At 40.2% G+C, this 20,110-nt stretch overlaps 1 protein-coding gene and 1 long non-coding RNA gene across 2 annotated transcripts; one reads left to right on the top strand and one right to left on the bottom strand.

Annotated features, from left to right (window-relative positions):
- The first annotated feature begins 141 nt into the window (after positions 1–141).
- On the top strand, positions 142–14,277 carry gan (gigaxonin). The gene is made up of 13 exons (XM_019257189.2): positions 142–704; positions 2,746–2,940; positions 3,034–3,148; positions 3,245–3,595; positions 4,714–4,782; positions 4,857–5,008; positions 6,103–6,224; positions 6,334–6,446; positions 7,148–7,297; positions 8,176–8,312; positions 9,025–9,159; positions 10,448–10,557; positions 10,649–14,277. The coding sequence occupies exons 2-13, from the start codon at positions 2,759–2,761 to the stop codon at positions 10,819–10,821; spliced, it is 1,809 nt and encodes a 602-aa protein (XP_019112734.1). The 5' UTR covers positions 142–704; positions 2,746–2,758; the 3' UTR covers positions 10,822–14,277.
- Positions 7,088–8,168, bottom strand: LOC113744182 (uncharacterized). The gene is made up of 2 exons (XR_003461333.1): positions 8,017–8,168; positions 7,088–7,260 (listed from the first exon to the last, which is right to left on the bottom strand). It is a non-coding gene; the product is annotated as an uncharacterized LOC113744182 (long non-coding RNA).
- Positions 14,278–20,110: the final 5,833 nt, after the last annotated feature.

Genomic DNA, 20,110 nt, shown 5'->3' with positions numbered 1-20,110 from the left:
TTCGCTGATTTTTAAATTTATATTACTAAAAAGTATACCAACAGTAGTTGGAAAAAGAGGTTTTACTCATATAGAAATTTTATTTTGGTAGTATTTCTCGATAGCTTTATTTTTTTAGCGGTTAGGTTTTGTGGTCTCGTCCCGCTTCGTTTGGACTCTCGTTTAAAAAAAAAAGATTTGTAAGCTTGCACGATAATATTTTCATGAATAATGAAATATTTATTAGTTTTAGTCTTTTTTAAGACACGTTACACAAATTCACGCATATAACGGAGGTGATATCCGCCACAGGAGCTCCGTTTTGTCGGTACACAGGTCGCTCGTCAAAGTATTGGAACGTTGTTTATATACACGCTTTCCGCCTTGCTGATGCTGCATTCATGTACAACACGAATTCTCACAATCCGGATGGTTCTAATGATAAACGGCGTCTTCTTACAAAACTTATTTAAAGATATTTAACTAACTTGTTGTCTTGAATTCATAACTAAATATTTTTACACTTTAGTTGGGTTAAGCCGCTTCGATCATAAACAAACACGGCGTGAGTTTGTTTTTTCCCGACATTTCCTTCGGATGTGAACGCAGCATAATATATATGTGTCTTCACGTCCACTTCCAACATTCTGTCTCATGGAGTGATTCACGTTGTCCTAAATGTGGTTAGGACCTTAAAACAGAAAAACACACACCGTAGTCTGAAGGTAAGACACTTGAACTGTGTAAACTTGAACCGGTAACGTGAAAAAAATGCATGACACAACAAGTTTGCACCGGTTCGTCACAACAAACCCAGCTAACACGAGCTACATTAGCTCTGTCTGACACAGAAACGTGATGTTGTTGTTTTTGTTTTTGTTTTTCTGCTGCGAGCCTTTGCTCTGACGTTCGTTTTATCCAGCTGCTACTTTATAAATGCCGGTTTAAGACTCATAACACCAATGTTTATGTTTATTTATATACACATATTTGCATGTGCATGTGATTCACTTTGCAGTATTTTAATTATATCTGAAGGTTTAGTTCACACAGCACAGCTCCACACTGGCCACTGTGGTGTGTTGTGGTATATTACTAATTAGGGGCGTAGCCTTTTTATTATTTTTAATTTTGTTTTGTTTTGTGCAAGCTGAATTGAATAATGTCTCCTGTTAATGTGCATGTGTTTTTTTTATCCCATGTATTTTTATTGGGCATTTATAATACAAACATACAAACTAGTGATGGGCTCTGCTCACCAAGAAGAGATTTTACCACTTATACCTTATATAATTCAGGCAAATTTAGCACTGTTTTGACTTGTGATTTCCATTCGAACGCATATATATCACTTGAATTTCAATAATTTGCTGTAGCCAACTGCATTTACAGTTGTTAAATCCCTTGTAACTCCCTGAAACCACCCAATGAATGCTCGAAGAACCACTCTGCTACACAAAGCAGATAGAAACGCCTATAAAAACACCACTCTGCTACACAAAGCAGATAGAAACGCCTATAAAAACCTAAAAAAGGACAGCTATTGACATTTTATTTGTTTATATTTATATAAACACACACACAAAGTATTGAAAAATATATAAATTAAATAACAACACTCAAGTAAATGTGCTTTGTTAATGCCCACCACTGACATCTGGACAAATAAAACCAAAATGTTTTTGGTATAGTGTAAAAAATATATATATATATATTTGCACCAAACTCCAGTCTCGTCCTCACTCCTCTCGTCTCCTGTCACAGCATCCATGTGACACCTGTAGTCAATGCCCACAGCGCCCACAGGTACTTTTCCTAAAGAGAAAAGTAAAAAACAAAGAAAGAAAAAGAACGGTTCGCGGACGGACGGGAACCGGCTCCTCTATTGTTCTCTTAAAAGAGCCGGCTCTTTGAACCGGCTCGTTCGCGACCGACACATCACTAATACAAACAGAATAATTACAAAAAAAAACAACCACCCCTTGAAAAAGACCTGCATGGAAAATCTCACGGGAACTCTGCTATAGATATAGGAGACAGAGTTTTAAGTTGTTATGTTATTTGTATTAGCATGGTACTGTAAAAAACAGGTTGCCAAGTTGCGTCAAAACATTTAGAACAAACCTTTTTCTTTCCAGATGGAGTGTATTAGTTAATCCTTCTAGTCACATCTTAGATGTTGGCGTGTTTACACTCTTCCATAACGTAAGAATCATTTTCTCCGCTTATTATAAAACCATATGAAATAAAACATTGTTGTGCTTTGTTTAGTTTAGATTATTTCGAACATGTGAACTGAAAAACAAACAAATCCAACGAAAACAGTCAAAACAACAATAACAAACAGTCAATACAAAAAGTAATAATGTGAACCCAACATGTCCGAAAAGGAGTAGGATGAAGCATATGCTCATTTAAACCTTTAAACCCTTCTCCACTATTCAATTAATAATCTTACTCCACAAACATACATTTCTATAATACATATTTACAAAGAAAAAGGTTTCAGACACCCCGAGAATAATAAGTAAAGGTTCTGGCTTTATCACAAACCTCATAACCTCGGTCGTTATATTTAAAAACACCAGACCAGAAAGAATAGTGCATAACTATGAAGACTCACATTTATCACATATAGATGATACTTCTGGATATATGTTATGTAATTTTTCCTTTTAGAAGTGGAGCATATGTATAATTTTAAATTGAATAAGACACTGTGTGAACAGGTGTTGTGTGTGTGTGTGTGTTTTTTATTTCTTTAAGTTTAAGTGCAGACATGCCACTTTCTGCCTGTGCACCCGGTTCAAGGGTTTCGGACCCGCAGCATTCCCAGAAACTTCTCAGAGTCCTTCGAGTTTTCTGGCAGGAGCAAAGTTTTCACGATGCGCTGCTGGTGGTTGATGGAGAGGAGCTGCCCGTCCAGAAAAACATCCTGGCTGCTGCTAGCCCGTATATCAGGTCAGTGAGTGAGATGTAAGCGCTGATCTGTCTGCACAGATCTGGTGTTTACATGGGCGTGCTCATACTTTTTATTCACTGCTTTCTTGTCAGGACCAAGCTGAACTATAATCCTCCGAAGGAAGATGGGTCCACATACAGGATTGAGCTGCAGGGGGTCTCCATGTCCATCATGAAGCAGATCCTGGACTACATCTTCAGCGGTGAAGTGAGTGTGGACGGATTCCTAGGACCGATCCTATCGCCCCCCCACCTTCCCCTTTGTCTCACCACCTGCATTTTTGTGTCTCTCCTCCACCCACAGATCACTCTGAATGAAGACACCATCCAGGACATGGTGCAGGCCTCTGACCTTCTCCTCATGACCGACCTCAAGAATCTGTGCTGCCAGTTCTTAGAGAGCTGCATCACTGCGGAGAACTGCATCGGCATCCGGCTCTTCTCTCTTCATTACTGCCTTTACCACGTCCACTACGTCGCCACCGAGTTCCTGCAGACGCATTTCAGCGACGTGGCGGTCTCTGAGGAGTTCAGGGAGCTGCCGCCGGACCGGCTCTGCGAGGTGCTGTCCATGGAGAAGCTGAACGTGGGCAACGAAAAGCGCGTGCTGGAGGCTGTGGTGCGATGGTTCGCGCATGATCCAGAGGATCGCAGGGTGGGTTCGTGTTCACTTCAGGTCGAGTGTGAAGATAAGAGAGGTTACAGGCAAAACCTGTTCAACTGATCAGCAGCTGATTAGAGAGTTTCACTCACAGAGCTGAAGTTTTCAGTCCAGTTTGGTGACCGAAAGACGAAAAGACAGGGCAGTTTTCTGAACCAAAGAGTTGGTTTATACGATGTATGATTTATAGAAAATGAAGAATGAGTCTTCTAGCTTCTGATTTCTGTGACATGGAAATAAAAGTCACAAATGTGCTTTGGCCTTTAACAATCATACTTTAAGTGGTATGGGGGGGTTGTTCAGGACTGCAGGCAATCCAGGCCAGTTTTTTTTTTTTTTTTTTACTTCGAAGCCGCTCTGTTGTAACATGTGCAGGGTGTGTCTTGGCAGGAACGTCTCTGGCTTGCAGCACGTGTTGCTCCAAAACCTGCATTAATGGTGCATTCACAGATGTCCAAGTTCCTCTTATACCATGAGCTCTAATCGATCGCCGTGCATGGTCATAGTCTTCCTGCGCCCATGTAGTAACATCCCTTATACATTTATGTCGGTTTTTAATGAAGGTCCTTGTTAGGGATTGTGTTGCAGGCATCAAGTTCAGAATAAGTATATACTTCCAAACAAAACCTTTTTTTGGAATTTGGGTTGCACTAAATAGCGCCAAAGAACATTAAACAGAATAATTCTTCACATTAATAATGATTGTTTTCACTCATCGCATAGTTAAAGCTGCTACTGAGCGATCTGCTCATAATGTCAAACCTACATAGTCTCGGCTCCATTTCTAATGTCTTTCAGCTCATTGTTTTGGTGTTGGTTTCTTTGTAGCTTTAATCATCAACCAACCATGTTTCCAGCAGAACCGGGCAGAGAGAGATCCACTCTGCGCTGTCAAACATTCAAAAGACAAAGCCAGAGACAAATATTTTTGTCAAGAGTAGCTGGAGAGGCAAATAATCGGACTCCAGATGAAGTCTAATTTATCTCCAATGTTTGCTGCATATGTAAGGGAGCATAATGTTCCCAACTTGTTGATATGTCATGATGAAAAATATGAATTAATTCAGTTTAATTTTTGGTTTGTTCCATAAACCACAAATCTTAATTTGCAGGTACACATGAAGGAAGTGATGTCTGCTGTATGGCTGCAGGGCCTGGACATCAGCTACCTGAGAGAGCAGGTAGGAGAACCTCCAGATTTCAATGTATGCTGTGTAGTATTATCAGTAGCAGTAACAACATGGTGTCCCATCAGGCCATGGGAGAGCCGCTGATGAGGGAGGTGATCAGGGAGCACTGTCAGAAAGTGCTCGGGGAAGGCACGCTGCAGGGCGAGGCTCTGCTCGCTGCCTTCAAACCCAGAGGTTACTCAGAGTGTATCGTTGTGGCCGGAGGAGAGGATCGCAAGTAAGTCACTGTTCAACCACATTTATTATTATCACTTGTACTCTGCAATCCAGGGAGAGAGGCACACAGCCCATATTCAGAATCTGTGCCTATAAATGAGCCATCAGGACTTACGTAACGCTGTGACGTCATAACTATGCAGCCACCGCCCATGGCCGTGCTCCGCTCCCACAAATGGTTAGGAAAAAACTTCTTTCCTCAGATTAGAGGCCACGTAAATGCTTCACAGAGTTCAAGTAGCAGGCACGTATCAACATTAACCGTTCAGAGGAGACTGTGTGAATCAGATTCTCTTCTCCTCGGTCTCCGACAGACGTGGTTTCTTTGCGACGATGTGACGATGGACGTCTGATTCACACAGTGTAACACACATCCATGCTGCTAACTTAGATTATTAGCAGCATTTATTCAGATATTTATTAGGTGTGAATCATTATTATTCATGCATTAATATAAAAGCAGGTTAGAACAGTACAGTAAATGGGGATCTAAAAAAAATAAACAAAGTAACAAACTGTTGTGGTCGGTTGAGGTGTAGGACTGCAACTGATTATTATTATTTTTATTTTTATTAGAGGTTCATCTGCTGATTATTTTCTCCATTCTCCATTTGATTGTTTCTTTAAAAAGTTTTCTAAAAATCTTGAGAAATGCCGACATAATGCAGAGCTCAAAGACTCCTTCGCCTTTGTTTTGTCCAACAAACTAACATGAAATTCGTTAAAATTTGCAAAGCATGAAAAATCTTTGTATGAAAAATGTTGACTTGTGCGTGAAGTGTATTTAAAACCACAAATATATCTTCTCATAGATAGTAAAACGTCAAATAAAACGGTGGAAAAATGTGACATATGGGACTTTTTAAAAAATGTGATGGTTGTGGTCAGAACCTGCTGGAATCACGAGTTGTCCACACTGTGATTTTCTGTCATCAAGACAGTTTTCAGCCTCATTCACAGAAACGGTAATGTTATTTTAGAGTAATATGTGGTCACAGACAGAGGAACTAGTTGAACTGTTGCTTAGCTCACCCGGATCACACAGTCTGTTCACATCCTGTCTCGTCTGGTGTTTTTTTTTTCCGTCCCATACAGAAGCAGGAAGCCGACCGCTGTGACGCGCTGCATGTGTCCACTCTATGACACCAACAGACAGGCCTGGATCGAGCTGCAGCCGATGAGTGTGGCTCGCCTCGGCCACGGGATGGTCGCTGCCGGTCAGTGCAGAAAAAAACTTCCACCACAACACGAGTGATACAGAAAACACACCTGTGACTTATGTTATATTCTAGAGTCATTAATAACACAGTGTTCTCTGTCTGTTAGAGGGTTTTCTGTTTGTGATGGGAGGAACCGATGAACACAACACAGTCCTGGACAGTGGAGAGAAATATGACCCAGAGTCCAACACCTGGAGCCCCATACCCCCAATGCTACAGGTACAAGCACTCCTGATGTGTCAGCAGTTAAAAATTCCCCCTAAATTATAAGTGCATGAACAGCTGAGTAAAAACTTTGCAGTAAAAGTATTTTACAATTGGGATATACTGTTGTTTTATCATCAGTCACCACGTTCCTGCAGCCATGTTACATTATTCAGTGCAGTTATTTCACTTCATGACCACCAGGCGTCAGCAGTGCACAGAGAACAGGCAGTGAAGTCATTCATGTTTTATGTTGAGGAGATATTATTGAACGCTCTACACATTAGTATTAAAATCAGACTTTATACTATATATTTGCGCTAATTCCTGGTCATTCAGTGTCTACAGCCTAATTTAATTACACATTGTAGTTCTATTTATTATTTACATCAAAAAATAAAAATCTGTTTTTACTTTTTATATTCTATTTAGACAGACTGTAGCACAGGGTTAATTTAAACTCAAATTTATCTTATAGGTTAATTTTAATGTGTGTTTACTGGTTTACTGTGTCCCATGCTACTGGTGGGTGCTTGAAACTCCCTCGGGATCTATCTATCTTTATTTTCGTAGATAAGAATATTAGATTAAAGTAAGATCATGTAAACCTAAAATGCAAAAACAACATGGGAGACATGAAAGCAAAGCAAAAGGCATAAAACAGGAAAATATATTGTTGTTATTTAGAACTTATCATGTCACTCTCGTATACGTAGGCTCGTCAGAACTTTGGCGTGGTGGAGCTGGACGGTCTGATCTACGTCCTCGGAGGAGAGACCAAAGAAACCGAGCTGATCACCGTTGAAGTGTTCGACCCTCACTTCAATACCTGGAAAATGCAGACCAGCATGACCATGATCCGCAAGGTATCCCCACTTTATTGTTCAGTTTAATGTTGTCAAGTAAATTCTGTTCATAAATAATCTCAGCTCAATAGAAGGGCCTGGCAGTGACACCTAAAATCATAATTAATTATCACATTAAAGCTTAGTAACCGTTAATAAACAAAATCTTATCAAATACAGCTGTGCACAAGATTCAGTCAAGCTCTTATTCAGTCTTTGTACTGAAAAAAACAACAATTAAAATATCATTGATGATGATTCTGTAGCTAACGCCCAGTGACTTGTTGAAATTGGGGAAATGAAACTAAAATAAGTCGTATTTCACATCTGTTGTAATAAATATAATGAAATAATTAATATCATAACCGGATCTTACTAATACTTTATGACATCGGTTATTAATTCCAGATATGATATACGGTATAGAGTAAATTATTTTGACAAAAACTTATGTAACAGACTGCTGCAACTCGAGCCTGTGGTCAGTGAGCACAGAGGGGAAACCCTTTACAGCTTTGCTTGGCAGCTGACCGCCACATAACCATAGTCAGAGCTCTGCATAGCCGATACTGAACATTGACTGTGTCATCCCTCCTCTCTCGTCTACAACTATGAAATATAAAGGCAACAAAATGACCAGAATTTGATGAATCATTTCAAAGCGCTACACAAACTCTCCTCTAAACCCAAACGAACAGGGAGCTGGACACTCTCTATTTATTGGTCTCTGTTGCAATTACCTTTGTCTGGACAGACGGCAGAATGTCCCCAGGGCTGCTAACAACCTTTGTCCAGACTTGTCCAAAAAAATTAGACAGAATTGAGACCAAGTGATTCATTTTTCCGCTGCAACTTCTCCCCACACGCTCTGACTTGTACGGTCTTCTTTCTTTTTTCAGGTCGGCTGCTATGCCGCGATGAATAAGAGGATCTACGCCATGGGTGGGGGCTCCTACGGGAAGCTGTTTGACTCTGTCGAATGCTTTGACCCCAAAACCCAACACTGGACGGGCCTCTGTCCTCTGAAAGAGAGGAGGTAAGACTGATCCCTGATCTAGTCCACGTGCTTGCTCATGGTTGAAGTTGTTGGGTCTCTGTAAATAATGTTATAACGAGTACAGTCTAAACCTTCTCGCTATATAAATATAAAAATGTAATTGTTGTGGTCTGAGCAGGACAATCTGTTTTTTTTCTTCTCCAGTTATTGTCTTGTTATCGTCTCTTTTCTGTCCATTGAAGATTATTTAGTTACACGTCGTACCTACCTGCTGCATAATAATGACATCTGACTTATAACACTCGGAGCTTTGCTTTTGTTTCTGTTGCACAACAGGAAACGAAACCACTTCGTGGTCACTGTTGCACACCCACTTTTTGTTTCAGTTTGACATACGTCGAGTGACCTCGCAGTCATATCGACACATTAATATGTTGCTCAAGACGTCGAGCGGAAACATAGCGAAACATGTGATCTTGAGAAGGGAAGAAACATTTAACACTCTGTTAGGTTTCCTAGAGACACCAGTGTATACACTAAACTCTTAAAGGTCCAGTGTGTCAAATTTAGGCCGCGCTATTTACAGACTATGGCAGGAATGGAATATAATATTCATAACTATGTTTTAATTAGTGTTTAATCACATGAAAATAAGAATAGTTATGTTTTTGTTACCTCTGAATGAAGCGTTCATGTCTAAAGACGCCACATGTCCTCTTTTATTGAGTGTGAATGTTATTTTCCTGCTCAGGTTTGGTTCGGTGGCATGTGGTGTCGGCCAGGAGCTCTACGTGTTCGGCGGAGTCAGGAGCCAAGAACAAGAAAACGCAGAGCAAAGGCAAATGCTGACCTGCAAGTCCGAGTTCTACCACGACGAGATGAGGAGGTCAGTGTGGAAATAACTGATCTAACTATTAACAGAAGGAATCTGTGTCGACCTCACACTGGGCCGCTGTGCTGCTCAAGAAAGTGTCGATGGTGAAGTAGTTTGGATGAAAAGTTCTTGACAAAGCTTAAAAACATAGACGTGTTTTCATACGTGTACACAGGTATTGACGTGAGCATGACATGACATACTATATATGCACAGATGTTGGATATAAGTGTGAACAAAAGTGACTAGAGGCAGGTTAAGGTGACCACAGACGGGTTAAGGTGAATACAGACAGACAGGTTAAGGGGAGTACAGACGGGTTAAGGTGACTACAGACGGGTTAAGGTGAATATAGACAGGTTAAGTTGAATACAGACAGACAGGTTAAGGTGACTACAGACGGGTTAAGGTGACCACAGACGGGTTACGGTGACCACAGACGGGTTAAGGTGACTACAGACGGGTTAAGGTGACTACAGACGGGTTAAGGTGACTACAGACAGACAGGATAAGGTGACTACAGACAGACAGGTTAAGGTGACTACAGACAGGTTAAGGTGACTACAGACAGGTTAAGGTGACTACAGACGGGTTAAGGTGACCATAGACGGGTTAAGGTGAATACAGACGGGTTAAGGTGACTACAGACGGGTTAAGGTGACTACAGACAGGATAAGGTGACTACAGACAGACAGGTTAAGGTGACTACAGACCGGTTAAGGTGACTACAGACGGGTTAAGGTGACCACAGACGGGTTAAGGTGACCACAGACGGGTTAAGGTGACCACAGACGGGTTAAGGTGACTACAGACGGGTTAAGGTGACTACAGACAGGTTAAAGTGACCATAGACAGGTTAAGGTGACTACAGACAGGTTAAAGTGACCATAGACAGGCTAAGGTGACTACAGACGGGTTAAGGTGACTACAGACGGGTTAAGGTGACTACAGACGGGTTAAGGTGACTACAGATGGGTTAAGGTGACTACAGATGGGTTAAGGTGACTACAGACGGGTTAAAGTGACCATAGACAGGTTAAGGTGACTACAGACGGGTTAAGGTGACTACAGACGGGTTAAGGTGACTACAGACGGGTTAAGGTGACTACAGACGGGTGACTACAGACGGGTTAAGGTGACTACAGACGAGTTAAGGTGACTACAGATGGGTTAAGGTGACTACAGACGGGTTAATGTTCCAGCAGTTCCAGATCCATCTTTCTATGTAGAAAATTGTATTTTAAATATATTATTTATTATTAATATTAATTCTCCTGTCTGTTGTTGTTGGTGTGTGAAGGTGGATGCTCCTGGATGACCAGAACTTGTGCATCCAGACCAGCTCGTCCTTCGTTTACGGCGCTGTGCCCATCGGAGCCAGCATCTATGTAGTGGGAGACCTGGACACGGGTCAGTAACAGAAAAGCGTTAGTTCTGATGAGGTCACAGCGATGTGTGTCAGTATTTGAATGTGACGCGTTGATGTTTCCTGTGTGTACAGGAACAAGCTTCGACTACATCCGGGAGTTTCGCCGCAGCACCGGGACGTGGCATCGCACGAAGCCCATGTTACCCAGCGACCTCTCCAAAACGTCCTGCGCCGCCCTGCGCATCGCCAACTGTCGGCTGTTCCGCCTTCAGCTGAGCCAGGGCATGTTTCGAATCCGAGTCTGACTCCGCTTTTGCACACCGGTACTTTTTCCTGCTGTAGGTCTGGGTTTAGGGGTTTTATGAAGACTAAAGTATTCTAGTAGCTAGATGTTGAGGATTGTGACTCCGTTCAGGGGTTTTTACTCGAGACCCTTTTCCTGTACGACCCGACGGGACAAAAGCTCACACATTTTTGACACTATAGGTTTTTATTGCTAATTTTAATAATTCTTTTTTGCTTTTAATCATGGGATTTTATCGGCTTTTCTTTTATTGGACATAGAACAACATTTCTAATGTTTACTGTGGTCTGTTGCCTGGTGAGGGATTTAAACTGTAAACTTGATAAATTCACAGCCACATTACGACACAAGAGATTAGGTTACACCTGTTTTTTTTGTTTGTTTTTTAAGTATCACTGTTTTGCAATGTGTTTTTTAGGATCTGTTATGTTGTTTGGTCGTTCATCATTTATCTCTCTGGTCAAACGTTAGACCACATCATTGTTCAGATATGTGCAGCTGCTGCAGTGGGAGTTAAGGGTAGGAAATGTTTCAGTTATCTAAATCTTCGGTGGGAAGAGAGACCTTGATGTCAGTCCTTTATAATCAAAGAGCAACAGGACATTTTGCAGCAGTCACACAGAGAGAAATCCACTATTCAAGGCTAGATACCGTACCACCTTCTTCTACTTTCACTAGCCTCAGTATAAACCAGAATGCAATGCAACCACTACACCGGGCATTTTGAGTAATAGCCCCTTACACACTGTACAATAACAATAACCTTATGGGTTCAATGCATGTTGCTCCCCATAAAAAAAATCTGTGCTGCAATCTGTCTCAGACCATACAGTATCAATTTTTGGGATCTGGGACTGTACGATGAATGCCTGGTGAATCGTACCGCTACAGTGTGATTACGTCAGCTCGCGTTAACTCACGGCATCCATCGGAGCCGCTTACCACTTTTGAAATACGGCAAAACAAACGAACAAAAAAAAAAACAGGCTGTGTGGGCACCGTCTTTGTTTTTATTTCGAGCTTTATGTCTGTACGTTTATGACGTGGGTTGTCGTTGTTTGAATCTGGTTGGGTTGGATAGATGGGTCAAGACCATTTTCTAGTGACAGTCTATGTTTCTTTTTAACCCTTTCTCAACACTCACCAACAAGTCGAAGGTCTCCTAACCCGTAACGAAGGTGTAGTTTTCCCCAACCCTTACCAAGTTTTGTGCCTGAACCTGACCACACCTTAACTATCAGATGACAGACAAACAACGTCCTCCTGCTGACAGGGGGCATTACATCAGAAACAGTCTATATGTGTTGCTCCCAAGCGACATATATTGTTTTATTTGGATGGCTTGTTGTCTTTGGAGACTGTGTCCAGTCACCAAAGCTCTAAATCAGCCAACACTGACATTTCTGTCACATTTGTCACTCATACTGGGCAGAGAGAGAATTATGTAAGAACCTTCAGTGCCATGATTGTCAGCAGAGACCTCTGCTCTGCTGACATGTTTGCACATTGGAGCACAAGCGCTTTACTTGGACAGTCAGTTTTTGTCTTTGACCGAGCTGTGTGGTCTCAGCCTGCTCAGAAATAGACGTCGCTGCGAGCGACGCTTTTGAGTTGCTGGATGTGTCGCCGCCTTTGTGACCTCTGACCTGGCTTTCCAGTCAGAACAGTTTTGGCATCCCTTGACCCCATTTGTTCTGTGTGAGTTACAGCTGCTGCTGTCTGTCCTCGGCTCAGGGGCGGCGAGTAAAAAGTAGACACACACTCCGCGGAGTGGAGCTCACGCGGCGTTAACACAAACACTCAAAGACAAAAGTAATCATGCGACACAAAAATGGATGTATATTTTAAACAAGTTGTGCACGTGTTTTGTTTTGTGGAGAGCTGAGAAATCTGTTGCGTTAGGAAGAGCTGGACTCGGTGACACGTGTCACCTTTATAGTAATCATGTCAGCAGACAGTTTTTTAAATGTGTAAACACACAACTTGGGGATCCAAATCTAAACAAAACCCACCACAAAAATACAAGTCCGTATGCAGTAACTGAGACTGAGAGAGACGGCGTCCTGTCGCACCAGCTGAACCGAAGTTTGATCCTCAGTTTGAGTGTTAAAGTCAACACGAACGATTGACGGTACCTGAATTTACTCAAGTACTGTATTAAAGTACAAATTTGAGGTACTTTACTTGAGTATTTCCATCTTATGTTACTTTATACTTCGACTTCACTACATCTGAGAGACAAACACTTTTTACTCCACTGCATTTGTCCAGTGACAGCCACGCCAGCCCTGAATTTGAATTCGACCCGGGTCCTTTGCCTCATGTAATCCCGTCTCTCTCTCTTTCTCCACCTTTCCTGTGTAAAAATAATATTTAAAAAAACACCACGGGGACCATTTTACTGCACAATTAGTACTCTTACCTTTTAATACTTTAAGTACATTTTGATGATAACACTAACATACTTTTATTTAAGTGAAGTTTTGAATGGTTTTCCTTTGTAGTGAAGTATTTTTACAGCGTGGTATTTTACTAAAGTAAAAGGGATGAATACTTTTCCACCACTGGCAGGGAGAGACGTTTTGTCCCGTGCGTCGTTCATCATATGAGAAACTTCTACCCAGCAACAGAGGGTCATAGACTGCTACATTAAAACAGAGAAAGTATTGTGCGCTAGCTGACATGATAATACACCTGCTTGTCTCATCAGTGACTCAAAGATCATTTATCGTCTGTTGTACTTTGATGTTTTTTGTCACACCGTTACTCTGTGGAGTCGCAGGTCTTATAATCCAAGGACCAACATTAGGCAACAGCTGACTAACTAAGTTCTTTATTATTTGTAAATGTCAGTACAAAAAACAGGCTTTGATTTTGTTTTATGATCAGCTGACAAACAAGTTGAATTATATATATTTTAATATGTGCAAGAGGTAAGCGTTGCTACCGTTTCACGCTCCACTGAAAACATTCAGAGAGAGAATATTTGTCATACACTACATTCATGCTCGTATGACGCACCAGCTTTAAAAACAAGGATTTCCTGGAGCTCCACAAAGCAGCAGGACCTGTATACTGTGGCCCAACATAATATTGTGCTTCCTTATTTTTTTGCATAGACACGTAACATTCCATAGTGTCTCATCATTTACAGTAAATACGTTAGATTTCCGGGCTGCTCTGTATCCTAAACAACGCTCGCTCTCACTTGTTAACACTTTATGACCGTCTGTGTTGTGATACACTGGAATACACCACAAAGGGAAAATAATAGCAGTCTAAACTTGAAAAAAAAAAAAAAAAGAAAAAAAAGTAGCTTTAACCAAAGTCGTGTTGTGAAAGACGGGGAGTTACACTGATGTTTGTACTTTTGTAACTGATGCATGAGGAAGTTCTCAAAGATGTTGCTCTTAAAGTGTCATTTACGTCAAAGGAATTAAAACACCAAAGTGGTCAATGAGCGTGTTGTTTCTGTTTATCATGAGACTGATACTGCTGACAAGGTTTCACTTTAATGAAGCTCAGTGCCGCTTTCATACTGGGGAATGTACAAAGGACAGAAGGCTGAGTAACCATTGCTAATGTTCTCTATTTATTTATTTATTTATTTATTTAGATAGATAGATAGATAGATAGATAGATAGATAGATAGATAGATAGATAGATAGATAGATAGATAGATAGATAGATAGATACTTTATAACTTGAACATAACAAACCGAATATATAAATCAATCAGTCAGACTTTATTTGTGCAACACAAAGTCCTTCAACACAATCACGCCCCAAACACCATTATAAACAAAAGCACAACACAAACTGAAAAGTGCCACCACATCAGAGGAAGATTAAAAATTAATAAATAATTAAATGGAATTAGTTAAGAAAGTTAAATAAAAAAAATTAATTAATAAATAAATAAAATAAAAATAAACCCATTGAAATGTATCAATAGTTAGATAAAATAGAGTAAATGTAAAGCATAATAAAATATATAGATAACCAAAAATAAAGGTTTACATATATAAATAGACAATTAACTAAAAAAGTGATGATGGAGTAACAGATTCAAATATAGAAACATAAAAGTTTATAATTATAGTTCAAGTAAAAACCAGATTAAAAAGAATAGTATTAGTCTATGATCTATAGTATGAACGTTCTCTGATGCCCTCAGGTCTTCAGGGAGGTTGACATAACAGACGTGGACCACGCTGAGTTTTCATTCGGACTTTTAGTGTGATTAAAAGGCCACGACCAGAAGACCCGAGGGTCCTCCAGGGTTCATAGGTTAAAAGTAAATCAGATTAAATAGGTGGAACTGAGACTATTAAAGAGATTTATAAACCACTAAGAGAATCTTTAAATTGATTCTGAAGCGCACAGGCAGCTGATGTAGAGACTTTAAAATGAGTCCTCATCAACAGACGAGCAGCTGAGGTTTGACTGGCACTCTGTCAGCGTTCTCAAGACGATAAAAAGCTGTCTTAGTTATATTTTTAGATCAGAATCAATGCTAACTCCCAGGTTATTAAACTAAATTTAAATGCATATGTACACTTTTATCTTTTAACCATCTTGTTGCCAACTCTATAACATAGATGAGCCAGCACATATCTTATCCTACATGCAGGAAATGAGAAAGTTGTTCAGTTCAGCACTTCTGAGGTTAAATATGAGTTTTCTTTACATGAGTAGGGGGTTTAAAATCCTGCTCTCCACAGTGAGTTGCGTGCCTGCAGAATTGCCTCTGAATGTTTTGAATGCATGCTGACGATCAACAGACAATTCTTTCGTGTGTCGGTTAAAATGTGTTTAGTGTGAATTGAGTTTCTCGCCATGTTGATCGCCATACATTGTACGTGTGTGTACATCAGGAAAAGTCTAGACATGGCATTAACAAACTATGAATACACGAGCATGACCAGGATGGAGGTAATTCAGTTAAAGTGAGCAGCTCTCGTGACCACTCCCAGAATCTAACTAACCTGGGTCCTGTGACTGACGTGAGGTGGGGGATGGATTGCTAACATGGCACTTAGTTATACACACTTTGTTTGTGTTTGAGATACTGTATGGCCCAAAACTAATCAAAGCTACAATGGTTGTCGAGTTGTTAGATGGATTAGATGTTTGTTCTTTTAATGAACTTTGATTCGGTACAGTCATATGATGAATGTTTTCCTGGAGACTCCAGAGAACGAACACTTTCCGTCACTACATGTGTCATACTTCCAGAGGATTTGTTCATTTGTTCCTTTCCACTTAAAGAACAAAAGCAAGAGGACAACTACAAATCTTAATTATGAAATCTTGGAAATCTTGGACATATACAGTATATATCTCGATGGTCTTTATTAAACCGCTTAGAGCCCTTTATTTCACTCTGTGCTCCATCTTTTATTGATAGCACACAGGTTTAAAACAGACTTGACTTTAGTCAATCAATCAAAAACAAAATATACAAACTAGAAATATTTAGAAAGTAAAAATCAATACAAAAAAGTCAAATGATAAACAGAAATTCAGGAATTATAACAAAAGAAAAGAAAAAACTAAAATAGATATACGTTCTAAAATAATAATAAATTATAAAACAAAAAGAAAGGGCAGATGTTGTGATGTTGCCTAATTTCTTCTTCATCTTATCTGTACGGATACTGCAGATTCACACATAAACTGGCCGATCCTGAAAAACTTGGTTGGATCCAAAGTGCTGTGGAACAATAAGGGCACGTCAACAATCAAAACAAAAGCAGGATGACAAATGATGACATGAAATGATAACAACTGTCATCATTAGCAGATCATGTGTCCAACCACAGTGCCTTTTCTTATGAACAGGTGATATGAAGGTTGGTCAATTATATTTCCTGAGTAATTCAGGTCCATTAATGCTGTGACACACATCTTCACAGGTTATTCAAGGTTATTTAACATGTTTGTCATTTGTTATTTCCAGGACTCAACATACTAATTTTCCATTATTACCAAATCAATACATCCGTCTCTGTCACATTTCATTCTTGCTGCATTTATTTCTTCCCCCTTTGGCTTTCATTGACTGTTGGCACAACAGCAGACAGTCTGCTGGCGGGCTGCTCGCCGCCGTGTTGTAACTTGTCTATAGAACAATACTGGCTGGAGTGTCGGTAGTGTTACGGCAGGAGAGGACTCTTGCTGATGAGGAGACTGTCGGTGGAATGGAAAAAAAAAAAGAAGCTTTAGGGGAACCTCAGGATGTCCCGGCGGAAAACGCGTGGAAACTTCAGATGTGTTTGTTTGGGCCCTTGAGACGGGAAGCTCTGAAGCCTGTGCTCCCAGTAATTTACATTTAGTACAGACTGTTGCACCTTGCTGCACTCGCAGTCTCACCTGTGTTTCTAAAGCCTCGCTCCCTCGGGCTCATTCCTGCTTGAGTTTCATAACAGTGATGTCATCGAGCTCTTCTGTTCCACATGCATTTGACAGATGATATCGTCCCTTATGTGTATTAAATGTAAGCCACGTTTAACCTGATGAGGTACATGCTCAGTTTGTATTTGAGGAATGCAAATGGTCATTTCCCATGTGACTATATATATATATATATATATATACACACACACACACACACACAAGGAGGTGAACACAGCATTAAGAAATTTCACAATTTTCACAATCTATGTAGCAATCACTATTTTGTGCAAGTGCAAAATGTTAAATTAAATTAATTTAATTTAATTAATTAATTAATGTTCAGTGCATCAAAACATATCTGAGAGATATCTCAAATTTTGAAAAAATTAAAACCAAAAGATAAAGCGACAATATTTTTGTAATTTAGTGACCCCAGTTTCAATTTTCAGATATCACAAGCGTAAATACAGGACAGCTGCACACGTGTATTTATTATGATTATTTTACTTATGATTAAAAAAGGGGAAGTTATATTGCCCGTTTGCCAGCTCCGGTTCTGGCACAACACCGGCTCCGCCCCCTGTCGACATTCCCCAATACCCTAGCACCGTCACCTCACAGCAGGAAGGTTCCTGGTTCGAAGCCCAGCTACAGCCTTTCTGTGTGGAGTTTGCATGTTCTCCCTGTGTCTGTGTGGGTTCTCCCACATCTTTTTTTGTAGCTTTTCAATAAAGATTCTGACGTTTTTTGGTGATTTCTTGTGGGAGTTGACGCAGGAAGCAGAGTCTGAGGTCATAAAAACAGTAGAAATAAAAGTGACGAGTGAGCGTTCTTTCCGGGCTTTTTTTTTTTTTTTAACCAGTTGAATGATTCATCAGAGAGAGTATACATCATAAACATCATCACATCCTGCTGCCTGGAATCTCATGGAATCGAATTAATCAGCCGTGTTACACAATTTAAAGCACTGCACTAGAAAGTATTCAACCAAAAGAAGCTAATAAAGACAGAGTAGTAGATGGAGATGTGAGCATCGGCTGATTCATAGCTGAGTGCTCGAGCTTTGGGATGGTTCTGTAAGTGGAAGGCATGACTTCAGGGCCTTGTATTGTTCAACATCCGCCCTGCTGAAGTATCCATGACAAAGACAATAAATCACTGCTGAGGTGTAGCAGGGCGTGCCACGCTGTGTTCTGCAACTTCAAACTCTTCAAACCTGCTCCGGTGGAATTCATCACACATAGTTCATTACGCACTACTGTTCAATATAAGTATGTTGACGGAAGAAATAGCACATCGATGCTGCTGGTGGCTCGGAGCTGAGGGTGAGATGCTACAGAATAGATCGTACAAACACTAGACTCAGTGGAGTTCTTCCTCTGGTGAAGATGAATGTATTCTATATTCATCCTCTGGGGATCAGGAATGCCCATTGCAAATTTAATGGAATTAAATATTACATCTTGTGGTCAAACTTTTAAAATCTGACCTGATATGATATATCTGATCTGATATTGCTGCAATAGAGGAAAGCTCAGGGTGTAACCTCTGGGGAGCATGAAGGGTTTTTTTGCAGAAATGTGTCTCTTTTATTATTTTTATGTACAAGTTTGGAGATTTTTTATCAAACTGGGGCCACAACCCAGAATCAATCAAGGGGCAGGGGTTTGGCCTTGGACCATCATCAGGAAAATAATTCAAGGGCTTAAAAAAGTATCCCAAAGCTGTGATCAGACAGTGAGGAATTCTTTAGAAATAGTGCGATTGCATAAAAGGATCATAGCGACGCCTCCATGTGTGTTATTCTATGAAAGTTCTCAGTCGTCCAAGTTAAATCTCGGGCAACTGGACTCGGTTGTAGATCAGTGAAGACGTTTCACCTTTCATGCAAGAGACGACTACAAACCAGGGTGGAGTTTATATTCTACAAAGTTGATTCAGTGTGGTTAGACTTCATATGAATAAAAAAGTAAGTAAAGTGAGGTAGGTAAAGTAGGTGAATAAATAAATAAAAGTATAATATTAGCAGTATTAGTATTAACTGTATAACTGAATAGTTTGGTGAACATGCAGACGAACACATCAACCAACGCTTGAATTTTTTTCCTAGAAATACACACATTCACATCTTGACTCAGCTGATACTAACATCCTGTCATATATACTAGATATTTCAGGTTATGCAGATTTGAATCAGCCGTTGGGGTTGATTATAAAGTCTAGATCATGTCTCAGATTCTCGCCCACGCGTTGATGTATCACTTTATATCATAGTCGCTTCCTCTGAACTTGCTTTTCCTGTGGACCGGTGACGGCCAGGAACTTACTCAAGAAGTTCAGTGCGCTCAGATGCCACCAAAACGTTCAAGATGATGCAGACTACATGGCTGTGCCCTCTGGTAAAAATAAATACATAAAATACAAAAAAAAATAAAAAATTATTATAGGGGTCATGTCAAACCATAACCCCTTCTGGTTTCAGTGTTTAGCTGGTCAAAAGTTCAATTTGCTATGAAGGTTTGATATTAAATAAATAAAAAACTAACATAAAATAATTAAATTTCTCAATGTCAGACAGTCCTGTTTGAAACATCTGGTCACAACTGGGTCACAGTGTTCTTTCTACTTTCCATACAACGTTTTTTTTTTTTTTTAAATATGTCACATTGCCCTGTTGTCCTCATATCTTCACAGCTGCATGTACAACTTGAGTATATGTCCTATATCAGATCACATCCTTGTTGTAGCTTTTCAATAAGGATTCAGACACTTTGGGTTGTGTCCGTGAAGGTGGTGATGCACAGGAAGCAGAGCTCGTAGAGGTCATAGGAACAGTAACAAGAAAAGTGATGAGTGAGCGTACAATATGCTGCACACGGGTCAAATAAAAA

Source organism: Larimichthys crocea, chromosome XXI (genome assembly GCF_000972845.2).
Source record: "Larimichthys crocea isolate SSNF chromosome XXI, L_crocea_2.0, whole genome shotgun sequence".
Taxonomy (NCBI): Eukaryota; Metazoa; Chordata; class Actinopteri; family Sciaenidae; genus Larimichthys; species Larimichthys crocea.
The sequence above is the reverse complement of the archived record's forward strand: the minus strand, read 5'-3'. Positions and strand labels throughout refer to the sequence as shown.